Raw genomic sequence first — 16,951 nt, 5'->3', positions numbered from 1 at the left:
AAGCCGCAGAGAGAGGGTACAGGAGGCTCACACACTCACGCGCGCTTCATCGCCGGCGGAACTGGGCCCCGGCTATTTACTCGAGAAAGATGAATCAGATTGCCATCTCCCATTTCTGCTTTTTGTGGATTACCAAACGCTCTCAGCTGTTTCCAGGACTGCCTTGGGGAGGGGGGGATGGAGGGAGGGAGGGAGGAAATCCCAGCCTCTGTCGCAATGGGGCGAGAGTGTTTTAAAATAGGTGCTGCTTACAAGCTATTTTCACTTTCTGGAAACAACTTGTGCAATGGTTGGTAGCCATGGTGACCCACCCGGGGGCCCCCCGAGAAGGGGGAAGGTGAGGGAGAGCCCGCCTGCCGGAGACAGGCACCTCCTCGCCCGGACAGAGACGTTTGGGGTTTAGGAGGAGGGTCTCTGCAGTGGCCACCTTCAGTCACCAAAGCAGGGGCTCTGATGCGATTCCTTCACACCAGGGCACGCGCCGGGGAGGGTCTCATAACCCACCAGATGGGTTGCTGCAGAAAGCCCCTCGCCCCTTCTAGAGGAGTTCGGGGACCCTCAGGAGGCAGACAGACCAGGTTAGGCACCCTAATGCCACCACTCCCTAGCTACCTCTCTGGGCCTCAGTTTCCTCCTCTGGGAAAGAGTGCCCACCATACAGAGCCCTCAAACATGGATTTCATTTTTTTCTAACAGGATGGGGGACTCACCCTTTAAAACATCCTGCTGAAAGGCGAGAGTAGTAAAAGGCAAAGCGGGTCAGAAATTCAGCATTTTTTCCCTTAAAAAAAAAAAAAGAGGTGTGTGTGTGTTGGGTGGAGGAAGGTTGGGGGGGGGGGCAGGGGATGGGTTAGCTTGCACACTCCAGAAGTTTGGCTAAAACCTCAGAAGCTTCCAGAAAGAGGTAAGTCTTTTTTCAGCCCAGAGGAGGCCACGTCAGTGAGACCAGCACTTTCCCCAGCTCTGGGGAAAAGGAGGCAATTTATGGCTCAGGGAACAACCTTAAAATAACTCTCCCTCAGTCTTAAAATGTAGTGTTTAAATTTATAGAAAACCCCACGGTTCCTGGCAGCTGGGTGCTGCAGCTGACAACCCAGGGTGCTGGCTGGGGTGGGAGGCACTCTCCCCCCCCCACCTCTGCCAGCCCGCCTTCCATCAAAGCTGCAGGTTCCCCGAGTCCCACCCTACACCCCAGCTTCCAAGCAGCCAGACCAGAGCTGTGATTTTTTTCCAAAGATGCAAAACTTTTTTTTTTTAATTAAAAAACAACAACAACAAAAGTCTTATAAAAATGAACCAGGGAGCCAAAATGCTCACCTGTCTCCCTATTTACAGTAATACAATATCTGTCACAGTCACTATGTACAATATTATAAAAAAAAATGTCGAAGACAGTACAAATTAAGGCGGCATTTCTCACAAGGCATCAAGCCTCGATCCTCTAGTGTAGACCCGGTGGCGGGGAAGACGACACTTAATTATTGCACCATTTTGAAAACAAAACTCGTCAAGAAGGATCGTGGTCTTCTCCCACCGGGCCTTCAGTCTCTGATGGGGGCCGGGGCGTCATCGTCGTCGTGGGGGGGGGGGAGCCCCCTCGATGGCCACGCTGTGCCCAGCCCGGTCCTCTGGGCCCAATAAATACCAGTCACAGTTTGGGAGGGGGCCGCACCCGGCGCGTGGGACCCGCCACGGCCGCGCGCGGTGGGGGGCGGGGGGAGGCGGAGGGGCGTCCAGGCTACATGTGCCGCTTCATGTGCAGCGCCAGGTGGTCGGAGCGCGAGAAGGCACGGTCGCACAGGTGGCACTGGAAGGGCCGGTGGCCCGTGTGCTTGCGGTAGTGGCGCGTGAGTTCATCTGAGCGCGCGAACTTCCAGCCGCAGCCGTCCCAGTTGCAGTGATAGGGCTTCTCGCCTGCAGAGAGGGGGCGAGAGCGGGCCTCAGTTTGCTTCCCAGGGACTGCTCCGCCCCGCCTGCGGCCCCGCTACGCACACCCTCCCCGCGACAGTGGCCACTCGGGCGCGCGCAACCTACCCCTGTAACCAGCCCCCTGAAGCCGCCGGGGGACCTACGTTTTGGACCTCTAGGGATCCTAGGCACTCACCCCTGGCTCTCGGGCCTCCTGATTCCCGCCCCCGGGGAGCCCAAAGTGCGCACTGTCCGCGCCCCCAGAGGGGTCCTAGGCTGGCATCCTCTTCCCCAACGTTCTGAGACCCATCGTCCCCCTAGGATTCCTAAGCGCGTGTACCCTCTTCCCAAAGCCCCGAGCCACGCTCCCAGGAGGGTCCTAAGCGTGCGTCCCTCCCGCAACATTCTCAGAGTCCCCCGAAGGTTCCTAAGCGCGCGCCCGCTCCCCAACCTCTTAAGCCACGCCTCCAGGGAGTCCTAAACTTGAGACCCCCTTCCCAATCTCCTGGGCCACGCCCTCTCGGGGGGTGGGGGGAGGGGGTGTTCCTCAGCGCGCGCCACTAGCGCAGAGCCCCCGGCCACCAACCCCGGCCCGCGCGCGTCGCTCACCTGTGTGCGTGCGCAAGTGCGCCTTGAGGTGCGAGCTCTTGGTGTAGGTCTTGCCGCAGCCCGCGTAGCTGCAGGTGTGCGTGGCGGTGCGCTTGCGCGGCCAGGAGCGGCGGCCGCGCTTGGGCTTGGCTTCCAGCAGCTCCAGCGGGGACGCGGGAGGCGTGAGGAGACCTCGGGCGGCGGGCGGCGCCAAGCCCAGAGCGGCGGCGGCGGCGGCGGCGGCGGCCGCGTCGTCGAAGAGACCGAAGGCGGCGGGCGCGGGCGGCGCGTAATGCAGGCCGGGCCCGGGCGCTCCGAAGCCGGGGCCGCCGAAGGGCGGCGGGAAGGGGGCGCGCGGACCGGGCGCGGGCAGGCGCGCGGGGCCGTCGGGGCTGAGCGGCGGCGTGTCGGGCGGCGGCGGGGGGCGGCCCCCGGGGCCTCTCATGCACGCAGCCGCCGGGCCCGGGGCGCCCTCGCGCTTGAGGCCCCGCGGCCCGCGGGTCAGGCCGGGCGCGCAGCCGTAGCCGCCGCCGCCGTCCGCCTCGGGGGGCTCGGCCTTCACTAGGCGGCCGGGTGGCGCCAGCAGGAAGCGGCCGTGCAGCGCGGGCCCCGGCGGCACGTCCAGCTCGGGCCGCAGCAGCTCGGACACCAGGCCGCCCGCAGGGGCGCTGTAGGGCGGCGGCGCGCTGGGCTCCGGGTAGTAGAACGCAGGCGGCGGGGGCGGCGGCGGCGGCGGCGGCGGCGGCGGCTCGGGGGCCGCCTCGGCGCCAAGGCCGTCCAGCCCCATGGACAGGATGAAGTCCAGCACGCTGTTGAGGTCGTCGTCGGTGCCGCCCGCCTCGGGCTCTGCGCGCGGCCAGCGCTGCGGGTGACGGGGAGACAGGGCGCGGGCGTGAGCGCGCGACGGGGCCCGGGGATCTCCGCCCGCCGCCTGCGTTCTACGGCCCTGAGCCCGCGGTCCCCGCAGCCCGCGTTTCACTACCCTGAGCCAGCCGCCCCCGCCGCCCCGCGGCCCCGGCCGCCCCCGATGTCCCTGCCGCCCTCACCTCCTGCAGGCCACGCTCGCGGCACGGACTGGCGAAAGTGGAGAAGGACGGCAGGATGGGCTCGCTCAGCGCCATGGCTGGGACCCGGGGCCGACGCGGGTTTGGGACACCGGTGACTGGCTGCCCGGAGCCGGGCTGGTCGGGGCGCGGGCGGGCGGGGACGCTCTGCGGCCCGCGGCCGGGCCCGCCCAAGCCTTATAGGCGCGGCGCTCACGGGGGCCGGGCCAAGGCGGCGGCGGCGGAAACGCGTCCCGGATGGGGACGAGCTCCGGGCGCAGCCTAAATTTAGCCGCGGTATATAAGCCGGCGGGCGGCGGCGGCCGTGGCCACTGCGGCCGCCAGGGCTCTGCACAGCCGGGCCGGCCCCTTGCGCACCGCCAGGCCGCGCCCCCCTCCCGGGCCCGCCCCCGCCCGTCTCCCCGGCGACGCGTCAACACGCGCTCCACAACAGCAGCGTGACGCCCAGGGATCCCCGGGGTGCCCCGTGGGCTCCCGCCTGCTCGGGGACTGGCAAGACCTGGAGCGGAGGCGGCATCCGGGACCCGGCGCTCTGAGTCGAACACTGGGTCCCGGGGCCTCCCGGGTTCCCTGAATGGATGGGGAGAATGGTCCCCAACGCCTCGGAGGGGTTCCCAGAGCCCCTGATCGCTGGAGAGATTGGCCCACAGCTTCCGAGGGGTCCCCAGAATCCTAGACGGATGGGGAGACTCTGTCCCAGGGCCTTGGCGTGAGGTTCCTGGGAACCCTGATGGATGGGGGATTGGGGTCCCCAGGATTCACGATGGGTGGGGACGCTCAGCCTCTCATTTCCTGGGGACCCACTAAGCCCGACCCACTGTTATGCCCATCACTCTGCAAAAAACCTTGCACGATGACATCAACAAATGTTAAGTCTTTGAGACGCCCTCCCTCAAGGAAGCCCTCCAGGGAAACTGAGGCTTGGGGGGCTCGGGGAGAGGCTGGCGGTTCTCCAGAGGCTGGGAGGCCTAGTGCCTTTACTGACTTGCATAAGTGAAGAGGCTGGAGACGACAGTCTCTTCCCCCAACACAGACCCAGCCCTGGGCGGGAGTGAGCGGTGGTGGCACGGGACAGGGAACAGGACTGTCGGGTGGGCATCTCGAATACACCAGCTGGGTCCCCCACGCCACAGCCCTGGCTGCAAGGGACTGGCTCCGTTGTTGCTGTGCGCTGGCACTGAGTGAGCACTGGGAGCACAGCAGCCAACAGGCAGGCAAACCCCCCTGCCCTCGGGGGGCTTCCACTGGGGGCTATAAAATGAACAAGCATGTTGGGAATATGAGCCTTTTGGAAACATATCTCAGGGGATGGAATACAGCAGGGAGGGGGGATAGGAAGTGAGTGAGTGTGAGGGGGAGAGAGAGGATGGTGAAATTTTGAACCTCACCCGTGAGGTGCTGTGTGAGTCAGGACCTGGAGAAAGGGGGAGCCACTCGAGTGCCAGCGGGAGAGCATCTCCTGGTGTAACCCGGAGCCAGTCGGGAGACAGCCAGCCCTGGTCTCCTGACTCCAGAACCTTTGTTCCAGACCGGGAGGCGTTCATGGCCAGCCCCAGTCTCATGGCCAGGTGGCGAGGGATACAGGCAGCTCCGGACCTGGAAAACTCTGGGGCCAGGACGGCTTGGTCACTGACAGCAGCTGGACCACCACAGCCCAGGGGCACTGCCTGTGAGTGGCCTTGGCACCACACACGGGCATGGGGTCCACAATCCTGGCCCCTCCCCAGCGGGAAGGAACCTCAGAAGTGCGTCACCTCACTGTGATTCACCCGCCTGTAGATTCAGCAAACATAAGCCCTATTTGCCAGGAGATGGGGATCCAGAGGTGTTTCAGTGCCAGGCACCATTGCTGGAGGGGGCAGGGATCCCTAGTGCGGCTTCCCTGGGCTTCTGGAGACTCCAAGTTGACCTCGCACATGCTTCTTGCAGCTGCCGCTGTGATGGTTCAGCGTCAGCCTCAGCCACTGACCACTGGCTGTGTGACCTTGGGCAAGTGGCTTTGCCTCTCTGGGCTTGCTTCCTCGTCTGTGAAGCAGATCGTAATGGTACCTTACCGCACAGCAGTATTGGAAGAGTCACGCTTCTCTTGGTGTGGACGTGTGGAATTGATGATGTCCCGTGAGCTCTCCGCAGGTTCTGGCTAGATGAGCCACCTGTATGTTTTTCTCATTGCCTTTATCTGGGCCTCAGTTTCCCCATATGATAATCAGGGAAAGATTGAGGGAATCAAATTTGGTCCCCAAGGAGTATGATTCTCTGGCCCTCCGCCTCAGCCTCTGGCAGCCCCTCCGGCCCCCTCCAGCTCGTCCTTCTCCCTTCCTTCTCGGATTCCTTGCGGGTCCTGGAACACACAAGCACATGCCCCCCTCCAGGGCTTTGTACTTGCTGTGACCTCTGCCAAGAGTTTCTTCCCCTCGCTTTCCACTTGCTTGGCTCGGGCTCATCTCCCCTTCCCATCTCCTTAACTGGTGAGCTTGACTTTTGTAGGGTGCTGTTAGGTTTACAGAAAACATGGACAGTAAGTATACAGGGTTCCCATATATGCCCCCTCCCGGTTAACCGTTTCTCCTGTCACTTACACCTGCCCTCACGCGATACATTTGTTACCATTGATGCGCCAGTATGGATGCATCGTCGTTAACTGAAGTCCACAGTTGACAGTCGGGGGTAAACTCTGGCTGTTTTCCACTTTCTGGGTTTTGGCAAATGCACGTCGTGTGTCCACACTTACGCCATCATACAGAATGGTTTTGCTGCCTTAAAAGTCCCCTGGGCTCCATCCACCTCTCCCTGTCTCCCTCCTCCCGAATCCCTGGTTAGGTCCCATAGTTTGGCTTTTCCAGAATCCCTATACTTGTAGCTCATACAGTAGGTAGTTTTTTCAGCCTGGCTTCTTTTCACTCTGCAGTGCGCGTCTAAGATTCCTCCTCGTCTTTTTGTGGTTTGAGAACTCGTTTCTTTTTGTTGTCGTTGCTGAATCATACTCGGCGATATGGACAGAGGGACCACAGTGTATCCATTTACCCATTGAGGGACGTCTGGATTGCTTCCAGTTTTTGGCGATGTATGTGCTAGATCGAATCTATGTTGAATACGTCTACTGTAAACATTCACGTGCAACTTTGCGCACGGGCACGTTTTCAAGTTAGTTGGGTTAACTCTTAGGGACACGACTGATGGATCATAGGCTAGGACTATGTTTCGCTTTGTAGAAGACCCCCAGTCTTCTAAAGTGGTAGCACCAGTTGTATTCCCGCCAGCAGCGAATGAATGAGAGTTCCCACTGCTCCGCATCCTTGCCAGCACTTGGTGCTGTCGGTGTTCTGTGTTTCAGCCCTTCTAATAGGTTTGTGGTGGTATCTCATGGATGTTTCTAATTCGCGGTATCTCGATGCCATCTGATGTGGAGCATCTTGTCATTTGCTTCTCTCCCATCTGTGTATCTTCGTCGGTGAGGGATCTGCTCAGATCTTTGGCTCGGTTTTTGACCGGGCTGTTTGTTTTCTTATGGAGTTTTAAGAGTTGTTTGTATACTTTGGACACCAGTCCTTTACCAGACAGGTGTTTTGTAAAGTTTTTCTCCTAATCTGTGGCTTGTCTTTCGAATCTCTAGCAGAGAATCTCTGCCTTCTGCAGAGCAGAAAATTTTCGTTTTAAGGAAGGCCAGCATATCATAGTTTCCTTTCAGGATGGTACTTTGGGTCTTAAATCTAGAAGATTGCCAAACCAAAGGGCATCCTGATTTTCCCCTATGTTATCATCTAGAAGGTTTATAGTTTTGCATTTTACCCATAAGTGAATGATCCGTCTTGAGTTAAAAAAAATTTTTTTTTTTTGGCATGTGAATACCCAGTGGTTCCAGGACCATTTGGTCCTGGAAAAGGATGTCCGAGGGGCACCTGGGTGGCTCGGTCGGTTAAGCATCCAACTTCAGCTCAGGTCATGATCTTGTGGCTCATGGGTTCCAGCCCCCTGTCGGGCTCTGTGCTGACAGCTCGGAGCCTGGAGCCTGCTTCCGATTCTGTGTCCCCCTCTCTCTCTGCCCTTCCCCTGCTCACGCTCTGTCTCTCAAAAATAAATAAACATTAAAAAAATTTTAAAAAAGAAAAGAAAAGGGCGTCTGAGTTCATCATCTGTACATTTCAGTGTGAGTGTGGGCTTTTCAGGCTCCGCTGACCCGCCCATGCTGTGTAGTTCCTTTCTCTGCCTCCTTGGTTTGTTTTACAACAGTTTTTACTTTTGCTCATTTTTATCCGACTGTTTGCTTTTTTTTCTGTCACTCCCACAAGCAGTGCGAGAACTGAATGGAAGGGGAGGGAGCAGGTCTACACCGGATCCATTGTGTTCTCTAGGCCCGGCCCAGCCCAGCCCAGCACACAGTAGGCACTCAATAAACATTCAACGGGCGGAGTGGAGCAAGCAAGCGAGTGGAGGTATCTCCTGCGGCTCCCCACAGGAACTTCTGTGGGTGGCTCTCTGCTCCTGCGGGACTGTCCACACTTTCTCCTCCTCAGCCCTTCCCCTGGGACCTTCCTTGTCACCATAGCGAGTGGCTTGAATGTGGCCCTAAGAATACGTCCAAGTCCTAACCCCCGGTCCCTGCGAACGTGGCCCTGTTCGGAAAGAGGGTCTTCGCCGATGTAATTAGGGGTCTTGAGGTGAGATCATCGTGCGTTAGGATGGGCCCTGAATCCAAGGATAAGCGTCCTCGTGCGAGAAAGGACACAGAGACACCGGCACAGAGAAGATGGCCACGTGAAGGCGGGGGGAAGAAATCCGAGCGATGCAGCTACCAGCCAAGGCTGCTGGGAGCCCCTGGAAACCTGGGACGGATTCTGCCTCTGAACATCATTGAAAGGAGCCCACCCTGTCAACACCTTAATTTCAGACTTCTGGCCCCCCGAACAGTAAGAGAATGCATTTCTGTTGTATTAAGCCACCCAGTGTGTGTCTTTTCTTTTCTTTTTTTTCTTTTTTTTTTTTTTTTGCGGCAGCCCCAGGAAGCTCAGACACCATGTAAGCAGCTGTTCTCCTTCCTGGTTTCCTCTCCAGACAGGGAGACCCCCCCCCCCCAAAGGCAGGGGCCTCCCTTGATTCATCTCCCAGGCCCAGCTGTGGGCCTGGTGTTGAAACCTGATGTGAGGATGCCGGCCACCCACGGAGGACCTCCCAGGGCAGCGTGAGACACTTCAGCAGAGCACCTGGTGAACAGTACCCACCCTCAGAGCCTCCGGTGAACGGAGAGAATGTGGCCTTTGGTTGCCACTCTACCTGTGTGACCTTGGGCGTGTCGTGTAGCCTCTCTGGGCCTCGGTTGCATTGTGCCATGGGAGATGGTGTGTGTAGACACCCAAGTGTGTCTGCTGTCTGAGTGGATGAGCTGGGTCGGGGATCCCAGGCGGAGGGAGAGGACCGGCAGTGGGGGGCTCAGAGCACGGCATCCCTCGTGCTGCGGTCCCATCGCCCTGCTATCCAGGCCGCGCATACCCATGTGAATGTGTCCCGGTGACGTCTCAGGTGATAATGCTGTTGGAGAAGGAGACAGGTGCCCAGGGCTGCCTCTTTCCAGCTGGGTGACTTCTCCTTGGCAAGTAGGGGACGATAAGGGGCATCTACAGAGGGTATGTGACTGGTAAGTGAGCTGATAATGCTAAGTAAATGACCACTCTTCTCCCTAAGTGCCACTGGTAAGTTCCAAAAGGGTAGGGACCGGCTCTGTGTCTGTACCTTGCTGTCACCCTCAGAGTTGGGAGCTTTATGCCTCTTGATGGTGATGCCCTCATTCTGATGTCTTTGCCAAGGCCTCTCATCCTCTCCTAACAAGTCAACGTTAATAGTCTAAGCCGGGGGCCGGTGGAGTGGGGACAGATCATTTCCCTCCCATCCATGGATACTGTTTTGAGCACCGGGCGGGCGCAGATTCTGAGACGGTACCTGGCCTCAGTGCTCGGAAACAGTGCTGTGATTGATTGGTGATGTCTGATGTCTGTCTGGGATTGATTGGTGATGTCTATAACTGTGAGAGGCTTGTATGCAGGGTGCGTGTGCTGCTTGGCTTTTACCATCTCCTGCCATCTATCTTTAAGGGCTCACGAAGCCTATAGATCAGAAGATTTTAGTCTGAGCAACGGATAAAGATTGAGCTCCCTCTCTCCATGCTCTGCCGGACGGGGAGCGGAAGCTAAAGAACTACCCGTCCCCTTTCTGCCCGCAGGGAGCTTCCAGTCTCCTTTAACTGGGTCCTGACCACTTCCAGTGTCCTCTACTTCCTTCTGCTTTTCTCCTGGAGTCTAGACTGCCTCTCCCTTTACCAGCTGTTCTGCCCCAAATAGCTATTGTGTGCACTTGGCCCAACTCCCAAGAACAAGTACTTAGGAATTCTACAGAAAACACGTCACCTAAAATACAGCTGAGCTTTCAAGACAAGCTATGAGTGCTTTAGAGGAGTTATAGCTGCTGGACAGCAGCAACTGGACAATGACTCCCAGCTGGGCCGGCTGGGGTGTTTCTGCCCGGGTTTGCGCAAGCTTTCTGCGGCATGTTGCCAAACCCAGCTCCCCATGTTGCAAAGATGTATGGCAGTGTGGCATTTCTCGGGGATGGGAAGTAACGTGTGCAAGGATGCCCCTACAAGTGGGTGTCTTGTCTCCGGTCAGCACTTTGCTGCTGCTGTGCTCAGAGCCGAGGCCCAGTAAGAAAGGGCGCTTTCCGATTTGCCTCACTGTCTCCGGAACTTTCCTGGTGCTTATGGACAATTAAGTAGTGAGTATGTGGGGGGGGGGGGGGTGCTGACTCTCACTTGGTTGATGACCGATGGACTTTTGTGAGAATCCCGCATCGTCTTCCTGCCAGTCAGGCCACAGTGGTCTTAGTCTTGTTGATACAGAGGACGGGAGAGGAGGAGGGAACAACGCTTATTAAGCACCTACTGTATGCCAAGCGATACACTGAAGAACTGCGTGTAGTTTTCTTTTTTCAAGTTTTTAATGTTTATTCATTTTTAGGGAGAGAGAGAGAGAGACACAGCGTGAGTGGGGGAGGGGCAGAGAGACAGGGAGACCCAGAATCGGAAGCAGGCTCCAGGCTCCGAGCTGTCAGCACAGAGCCCGACGCGGGGCTCGAACCCAGGGACCGCGAGATCATGACCTGAGCCGAAGTCGGCCACTCAACCGACCGAGCCCCCCAGGCGCCCCTACGTGTAGTTTTCTTGTTTAATCCTCACAGAAGGTCTGTGTAGCATGGTGAGCGATGGAAGGAACGGGGGGGGCGCTCAGCCAGAACCCTAGGTCAGATCCTGGCCCCAGCACCTGCATCTCAGTGACCTTGACTAAATGGCTTTCTCTTTTTGAACCTCAGTCCCTCATCCATCAAAGGGACATGAGAATGCCTCATCACATATTGATGAAGATAAGAGACATTGCATATAAAGGACTTTTCCTGCAAGAGGCCTTCCAGTGCTGGTAGTTGCGTTTATTTATTTGTCCAAATCAAGGGCTGGCCCACGCTGGCTTACAGCTTTAAAAAAAAAAAAAAAGTCAAAATGTCAGGGCGCCTGGGTGACTCCAGTCGGTTAGACGTCCGACTCTCGATTTTGGCTCGGGTCATGATCTCACAGTCATGAGATCGAGCCCCCGTCTGGCTCCATATCAGCATGGAGTGGATCTGCTTACGATTCTCTCTGTGTCTGCCCCTGTCCCGCTCGCTCGTGTGCGCCTGCACATGCACGTGCTCACGCACGCTCCCTCCCGAAAAATAATATATATTTATCAAAACTACATTCATAGTATTATTCTTTGCATGTTGTGCGTATGGTAATTATATGCATGTTCATTATACACACGTATACATGTGTATATAATTTTCTTATCAAGGTGAAATTCGCGTAATATAAAATTAACCATTTTAAAGGGAACAACGCAGTGGCATTTAGGACATTCACAGTGCTGTACAACCATCACCTCTGGTTGTGGAATGTTTCTATCACCCCAAAAAGAAACCCCATCCACATGAGCAGCCACTCCCCACCCCGCCACTCCCCACGCACCCCCCCCCCCCCGCCCGGCCCCTGGCAACCACCAATCTGCTCGCTGTCTCTGTGGCTATTCTCTTCTGGACGTTTTGGATACACGGAATCACACACTATGGGACCACAGCAGCTTTGGCTGGGCTAATAGCTAAGCGTGGTTTTTACATTTATGAATGGCCGGGGGGAAAACAGAGGATATTTTATGGTATGTGAACATCCTACGAAAATTGAATTTCATAGGTGTCCGCACCTATGTTTTATTGGCACGCAGCCATGCCCGGTAGTGGATATATTAAGACTATGTCCGGGATGAGATAGATGGTCTGCAAGCAGAAAATACTGAATGTCTGGCCTGAAGCTTAGAGAAGCTGGTTCCACGGGGAGAAGCCAGCGGGACTGCCTTTGGACCCCAGAGTCTGAACTGGCTCCCCAGTCCATCGCTGCCTCTCAGTGTGCACTTAATAGACATTTATGGAATACTTCTTACTGGCCAGCTGTTGGCCGGAATAAGCTGGTCCCTGCCCGTGCTCGTTTTTCAGGTGTCTATACTGGGGTGAATCTGAAGACAGATCTTTGGATCTGTGATCTTTGGATCGGTGGTCTGGATGTTCAACACCAGGGATGTCTCAAGCACCTGGTCATAAAAGGTACAGTTTATTAGTGATGACAGACTTGAGAGCGATTTTTATTTCTTTGCTGAGATTTTCTTGTTACATCTTTGGCCATACTATCTGGGCCAGGGGCTGCTTTTCAAGTTGTTTAAAAAGGTTAAGTTTTACTTCAGGTTTTAATTTTAAAGTTATATTGAGACTTACCTATTTTTATTCTTTTATATGAATTTTTAAATGTTTATTATTTTTGATAAAGAGAGCGCGAGCAGGGGAGGGGCGGGGGGGGGGGGGCAGACGCAGAATTCGAAGCAGGCTCCAGGCTCCGAGCTGTCAGCCCAGAGCCCAACGCAGGGCTCGAACTCACGAACTGCGAGATCATGACCTGAGCAGAAGTCAGACGCTCAACCGACGGAGCCGCCCAGACTCCCCTAGATGTACTTTTATTTATTTAAAAATGTACAATTTTTCTTCAGATTTACTTTTCATTGCCCTCAAGCCTTTTAATTTTATTTAGATGTATGTGTATCTTGTTCTTTGAAATTTTGAAATTTTATTTAGAGTCTTGGCGGGATCATCTACAAAGTGTAGAATTTGCCAGGTGGCGCAAACGTCACCACAATCCAGCTTTAGAACGTTCCGGCACCCCAGGGATGTGCCTCCTGCCCCTTGGCTGTCCCTCCTCCACAGCTGCCCCCGGCCCCCAGCAACCACCGATGTGCTTTCTAGGTCTACAGGGTTGCCCTTCCTGGACCTCTCACACCAGTGCAATCATACAGCGCGGTCCTTTGCGTCTGGCTTCTTTCGCTCGGCACCGCTTGAGGGTCGTCCATGCCGCCGCTGTGTCTGTTCCTTCACATTGCCGAGCGGCATTCCATCGGATGGCTGGACCACAGCTCGATTGTCCCTTCACCTGCTGACAGGTGAGGCTGGGGACAACCCCACACTAACAGTTTAGAAAAGGCAGGAACGTCTTTCCCTGCTTTGAGGGTCCTAGCCTCCCCTGCCTTTGACGGCTGGGGTCCAGCCCGTTGACGGCGAGGTCACCCCTTTGGGCGGCTGGTCAGACTTGATAGGCACCCGACACGCCCTGGGTCTTGCTCTGGTTTTGCATCATCGGCCCGAGGAGCTGTCTTTGAATCAACGTCTGCCCCTTCCCCAGGGAGCAGCCTCTAGCGTGTTGCTTCACCCCACTGACTCGCAGCACTGTGATCAGGGTGGAAAATAATGATCTTATTATGTAATTATATCATTACCGTCTCTCATTAATAATGACAAGAACTCAACGGGCTGGCCCCACACTCTGTACGGGCAAATCACCTAAGGACCCCACTTAACACGATTAAAGTTTGTTTATAGAGTTCTGCATCTTTGGGGACAGGCATCTGGGTATTTCTGAATGCCTGGGACAATTTCTTTGGAAAACAAAGGAGGGTAGATATCTTTCAGGTCTTTTTTTTTTTTTTCCACTTTCAAATTTTTTTCATTGAGGTGAAATTCATGTAAAGCCTCTGTATGCACAGTCCTGTTCCCTTCCTCCAGCCCCCATGACGGCTCTGTCTCCCACATACATTTTCTCTCCTGCTGTCCCGGGAACACTGGGCTTCTCCCATTTCCCACTGGGAGCCAAGCCATGGGACTGGCCAAGGAGTGGGGCCACTCCTGTCCCCTTGTCCTTGCACCTGGGACAGGATGGCTCTCACCTGGATGGTGGAACCAGCCCCCTTCACAGATGAGGAAACTGAGGCTGAGGTTTGGGACCCCCTCTGCCAGCCCCCTCTCGGTCCTGGTTCTACAACATGTGCAGCTTTGCATGACCCTGGGTGAATGGCCAGCACATTTTCCTAGTTGAATTTGGGGCAAGGGGTAGAAAAATCTTAGACAAGCTCATATGGAAAAACACCCATGGTATTGTGGGGTGAATGGTGCTCCCCCAAAAGCTATGCCCGCATCCTAACCCCCATATTCGTTGAATGCTACCTTATCTTAGAAATAAGGTAGAAATATCTTAGAAATAAGGCAAAGCCGATGTAATTAAGTGAAAGACGTTGAGATGAGATCCTCTCAGATTTAGGGTGGGCACTAACCCCAGTGACAGGTGTCTTTATAAGAAAAGAGAAGGGGTTTTGGACACAGGAAGAAGGCCATGTGAAGGGAGAGGCAGAGACGGGAGAGATGTGGCTGCCAAGGAGCACCAGAGGCCGGGAGAGAGGCCGGGGACAGGTTCTCTCTCGGAGCCTTCGGAAGGAGCCCACCCCGCCCACACTTTGATTTCAGACTTCTGGCCTCTAGGACTGTGACACAACACATTTCTGCTTCAAGCCACCCATTTGGTGGTCTTGTGTTACAGGGGCCACAGGAAGCTCCTACACACCGGAGCCGTCTGGAGGGGAGAGCTGGGGTCTCTGCACGCCGGGCCCGGGGCTGGATGCAACCGAGGACACCCAGGGCAGGTTCCCGGGGCCCGGCAGGGGCGCGCCCACAAACAACCAGGGTGGAGAGAGAGAGAAATGCCGCGGCAGAGGCGAAATTACTGTTGTTATCACCATTAGGATTATTATTATTAATTATTAAAGAGCTTCTGTGAAATAGGGGCTCATTATCCCCCCCCTCAACTCCAGCCTGTCCCTCTCTTCCCCACCCCAGTTAATGGAGCCCCCCCTTTTCGTGTCTGGAGTCGCCAGATGGAACACGGACGCCCAGTGAAATCTGAATGTCAGATAGACAAGAAATGACGTTTTCATGTAAGTATGTTCCCGGTATTACTGCTTTCCCCTCCCTCTCTTAGCTTAGAGTCATTGTTGTTTTTGCAAATAATCTTTCTACGTTGGAATGACCAATCTAATTGCAGAGAAGCAGCAGACGTAATACTTGGGAGTTCTCGGGTCCCCTTTGCCCAAAGTGAGCATCTTACGGGGATCACAGCCCACGGCACATTTGTCCACACCGAGAAATTGACGGTGGGACGGTGTTATTGACTAACTCAGACCTCATTAGGATGCGCCCGCGGACTTTCCCCCAAACTTTCTCTTTCGGTTCCGGGATCGGACCTGGCATTTAGTCCTCACGATGGCCCCGTCTCGTCTGGTCTGTGACACTTTCTTTGCTTTTCTCATGACCTTAGCAGAATTTTGGAGCACTGGCCAGGTAACTCCACCCCCACCCCCACCCCCACCCCCAGGACATCCAAACGTCCCCCGGTCTGGGATTATCTGATGTTTTCTTGGGATTAGACTGGGAGCTGGGTATTTTGGAGAGAAAACTACCCAGAGGTGGGAGGGGGTGGGGTGGCACATCCCCTCATTCCAGTGGTACTTGCCCTGCACACGACTTGTCACCGTGATGCCGACCCTGTGCTTTGTGGCCGGGGGCACTGAATGAACATTTTGCAAGCGCCTTTTGGAGCCGGAGGGAGTTTCAGTTCCTTGACACCAGAATATGACGAGAGCAGTCGGTCAGGCCCCGGGATGCAAGCCCCTTCCAGGGGTTGCTTGGCCGGAAGACGGAGAAAATGGGTATAAAGAGCTTTGGCAGCCGCAGAGCCTGGAACCCCGGGATGGTCCTCTGATCTTCTTCCTACACGGTTCCCCGAGGGGGATGCTTTACAGCCTCGATGGAGGGATGAGTGGCAGGTGCTTCCAAGAGACACGTCTGAAGCATGCTTCTCTCGAATACAGCCTGTAGAACATGGACTGGGCCATTTTCATGCTCGGACTTGATTGACCCGGCACAGCAACTCCGTCAGGGTGTCTGAATTACCCTGAGGAGAGTGGAGGCTCAGAGAGGCTGAGATACCTACTGAAGGTCACATAGCAGCTGGGGTCTGCTTACACCCACCAATTCCGTTCCCTAGTGCAAGAGGAAGCCTCTGTGGTTAAGCTGCTATTACCCCTAGAATATGTTCTCAGAAGGCACGGCAGACCGGCCTGAGCACTGGGGTCCAGGGGCCCCTAAGCAGGACTTTCTAACCTCGATTCAGGCAGCATCATTCTCCGTGGAGGGGCCGTCCCGCATACTGGAAGGTGTTGAGCATTGTCCCTGGGTCTCCACCACCAGATGCCAGCTGGCTCCCCCACTCGTGACCACCGAAAACATCTTCAAGTTTTCCCCCATGGCAGGGGTGAGCGCGGGGGCGGCCCGAAGAGAGACCCTCGGTCTAACCATGGGGGGTAGAGCTGTTCCTCAGAGCTGAGATTTGCATTTCCAGCAAATTCTGGGGCCCTGCTTGGTAGTCGGCCCCCTCCCCAGCTCTGGGAAGGAAATCTCTTCCCACCGTCACTGTCACCAGCAGGCATGAAAGATATTGGACGTTTGCAATTTAATAAGAAAAATGCGAGCTCCGCTGGCCCAGGGGAGCCTTGCACTCAGCGATCTGTGCTGTTTACCTCAAACAATGACTTATGAACCACAGAGGGTTCGTCCCATGCCGGTGTGTGCAGGGCAAGAAAAACCAGAGGGGCGGTCAGCTCTCCCAGCCTGACTCATGAGCCGCTGTGCCGGGAACATGGCCAAGGCCTGACTCATGGCCTGCAATGTCACACCTGCGCCTGTGGCCTCGGGGGACAGTGCCCCTCTGAGGAAATAGTGGCTAAACCCATGGCAATCAGGTCTGACCCTTGGAAGCCGTGCGGGACCCCTGATGGCCTTGAACACGGAGGAGGCCTGCGCCGTTTGTTAGGAGGGAGGCTGAATCAGCCATGGAGGGTGGTGCTGGGCAGAGACCCCTGGAGAAAGGGGGAGGGGAGGGAAGTTTCAGA

At 56.0% G+C, this 16,951-nt stretch overlaps 1 protein-coding gene across 1 annotated transcript; it reads right to left on the bottom strand.

The window, feature by feature from the left end:
- Window positions 1-1,218: 1,218 nt before the first annotated feature.
- Window positions 1,219-3,734, bottom strand: KLF2 (KLF transcription factor 2). Its single transcript, XM_047850887.1, has 3 exons — window positions 3,543-3,734; window positions 2,518-3,358; window positions 1,219-1,914 (listed from the first exon to the last, which is right to left on the bottom strand). The coding sequence occupies exons 1-3, from the start codon at window positions 3,615-3,617 to the stop codon at window positions 1,739-1,741; spliced, it is 1,092 nt and encodes a 363-aa protein (XP_047706843.1). The 5' UTR covers window positions 3,618-3,734; the 3' UTR covers window positions 1,219-1,738.
- Between the last annotated feature and the right edge of the window lie 13,217 nt (window positions 3,735-16,951).

This window comes from Prionailurus viverrinus, chromosome A2 (genome assembly GCF_022837055.1).
Source record: "Prionailurus viverrinus isolate Anna chromosome A2, UM_Priviv_1.0, whole genome shotgun sequence".
In the NCBI taxonomy this organism is placed as follows: domain Eukaryota; kingdom Metazoa; phylum Chordata; class Mammalia; order Carnivora; family Felidae; genus Prionailurus; species Prionailurus viverrinus.
Note: the sequence above shows the minus strand (reverse complement) of the source record. Positions and strands in the feature narration are given on the sequence as shown.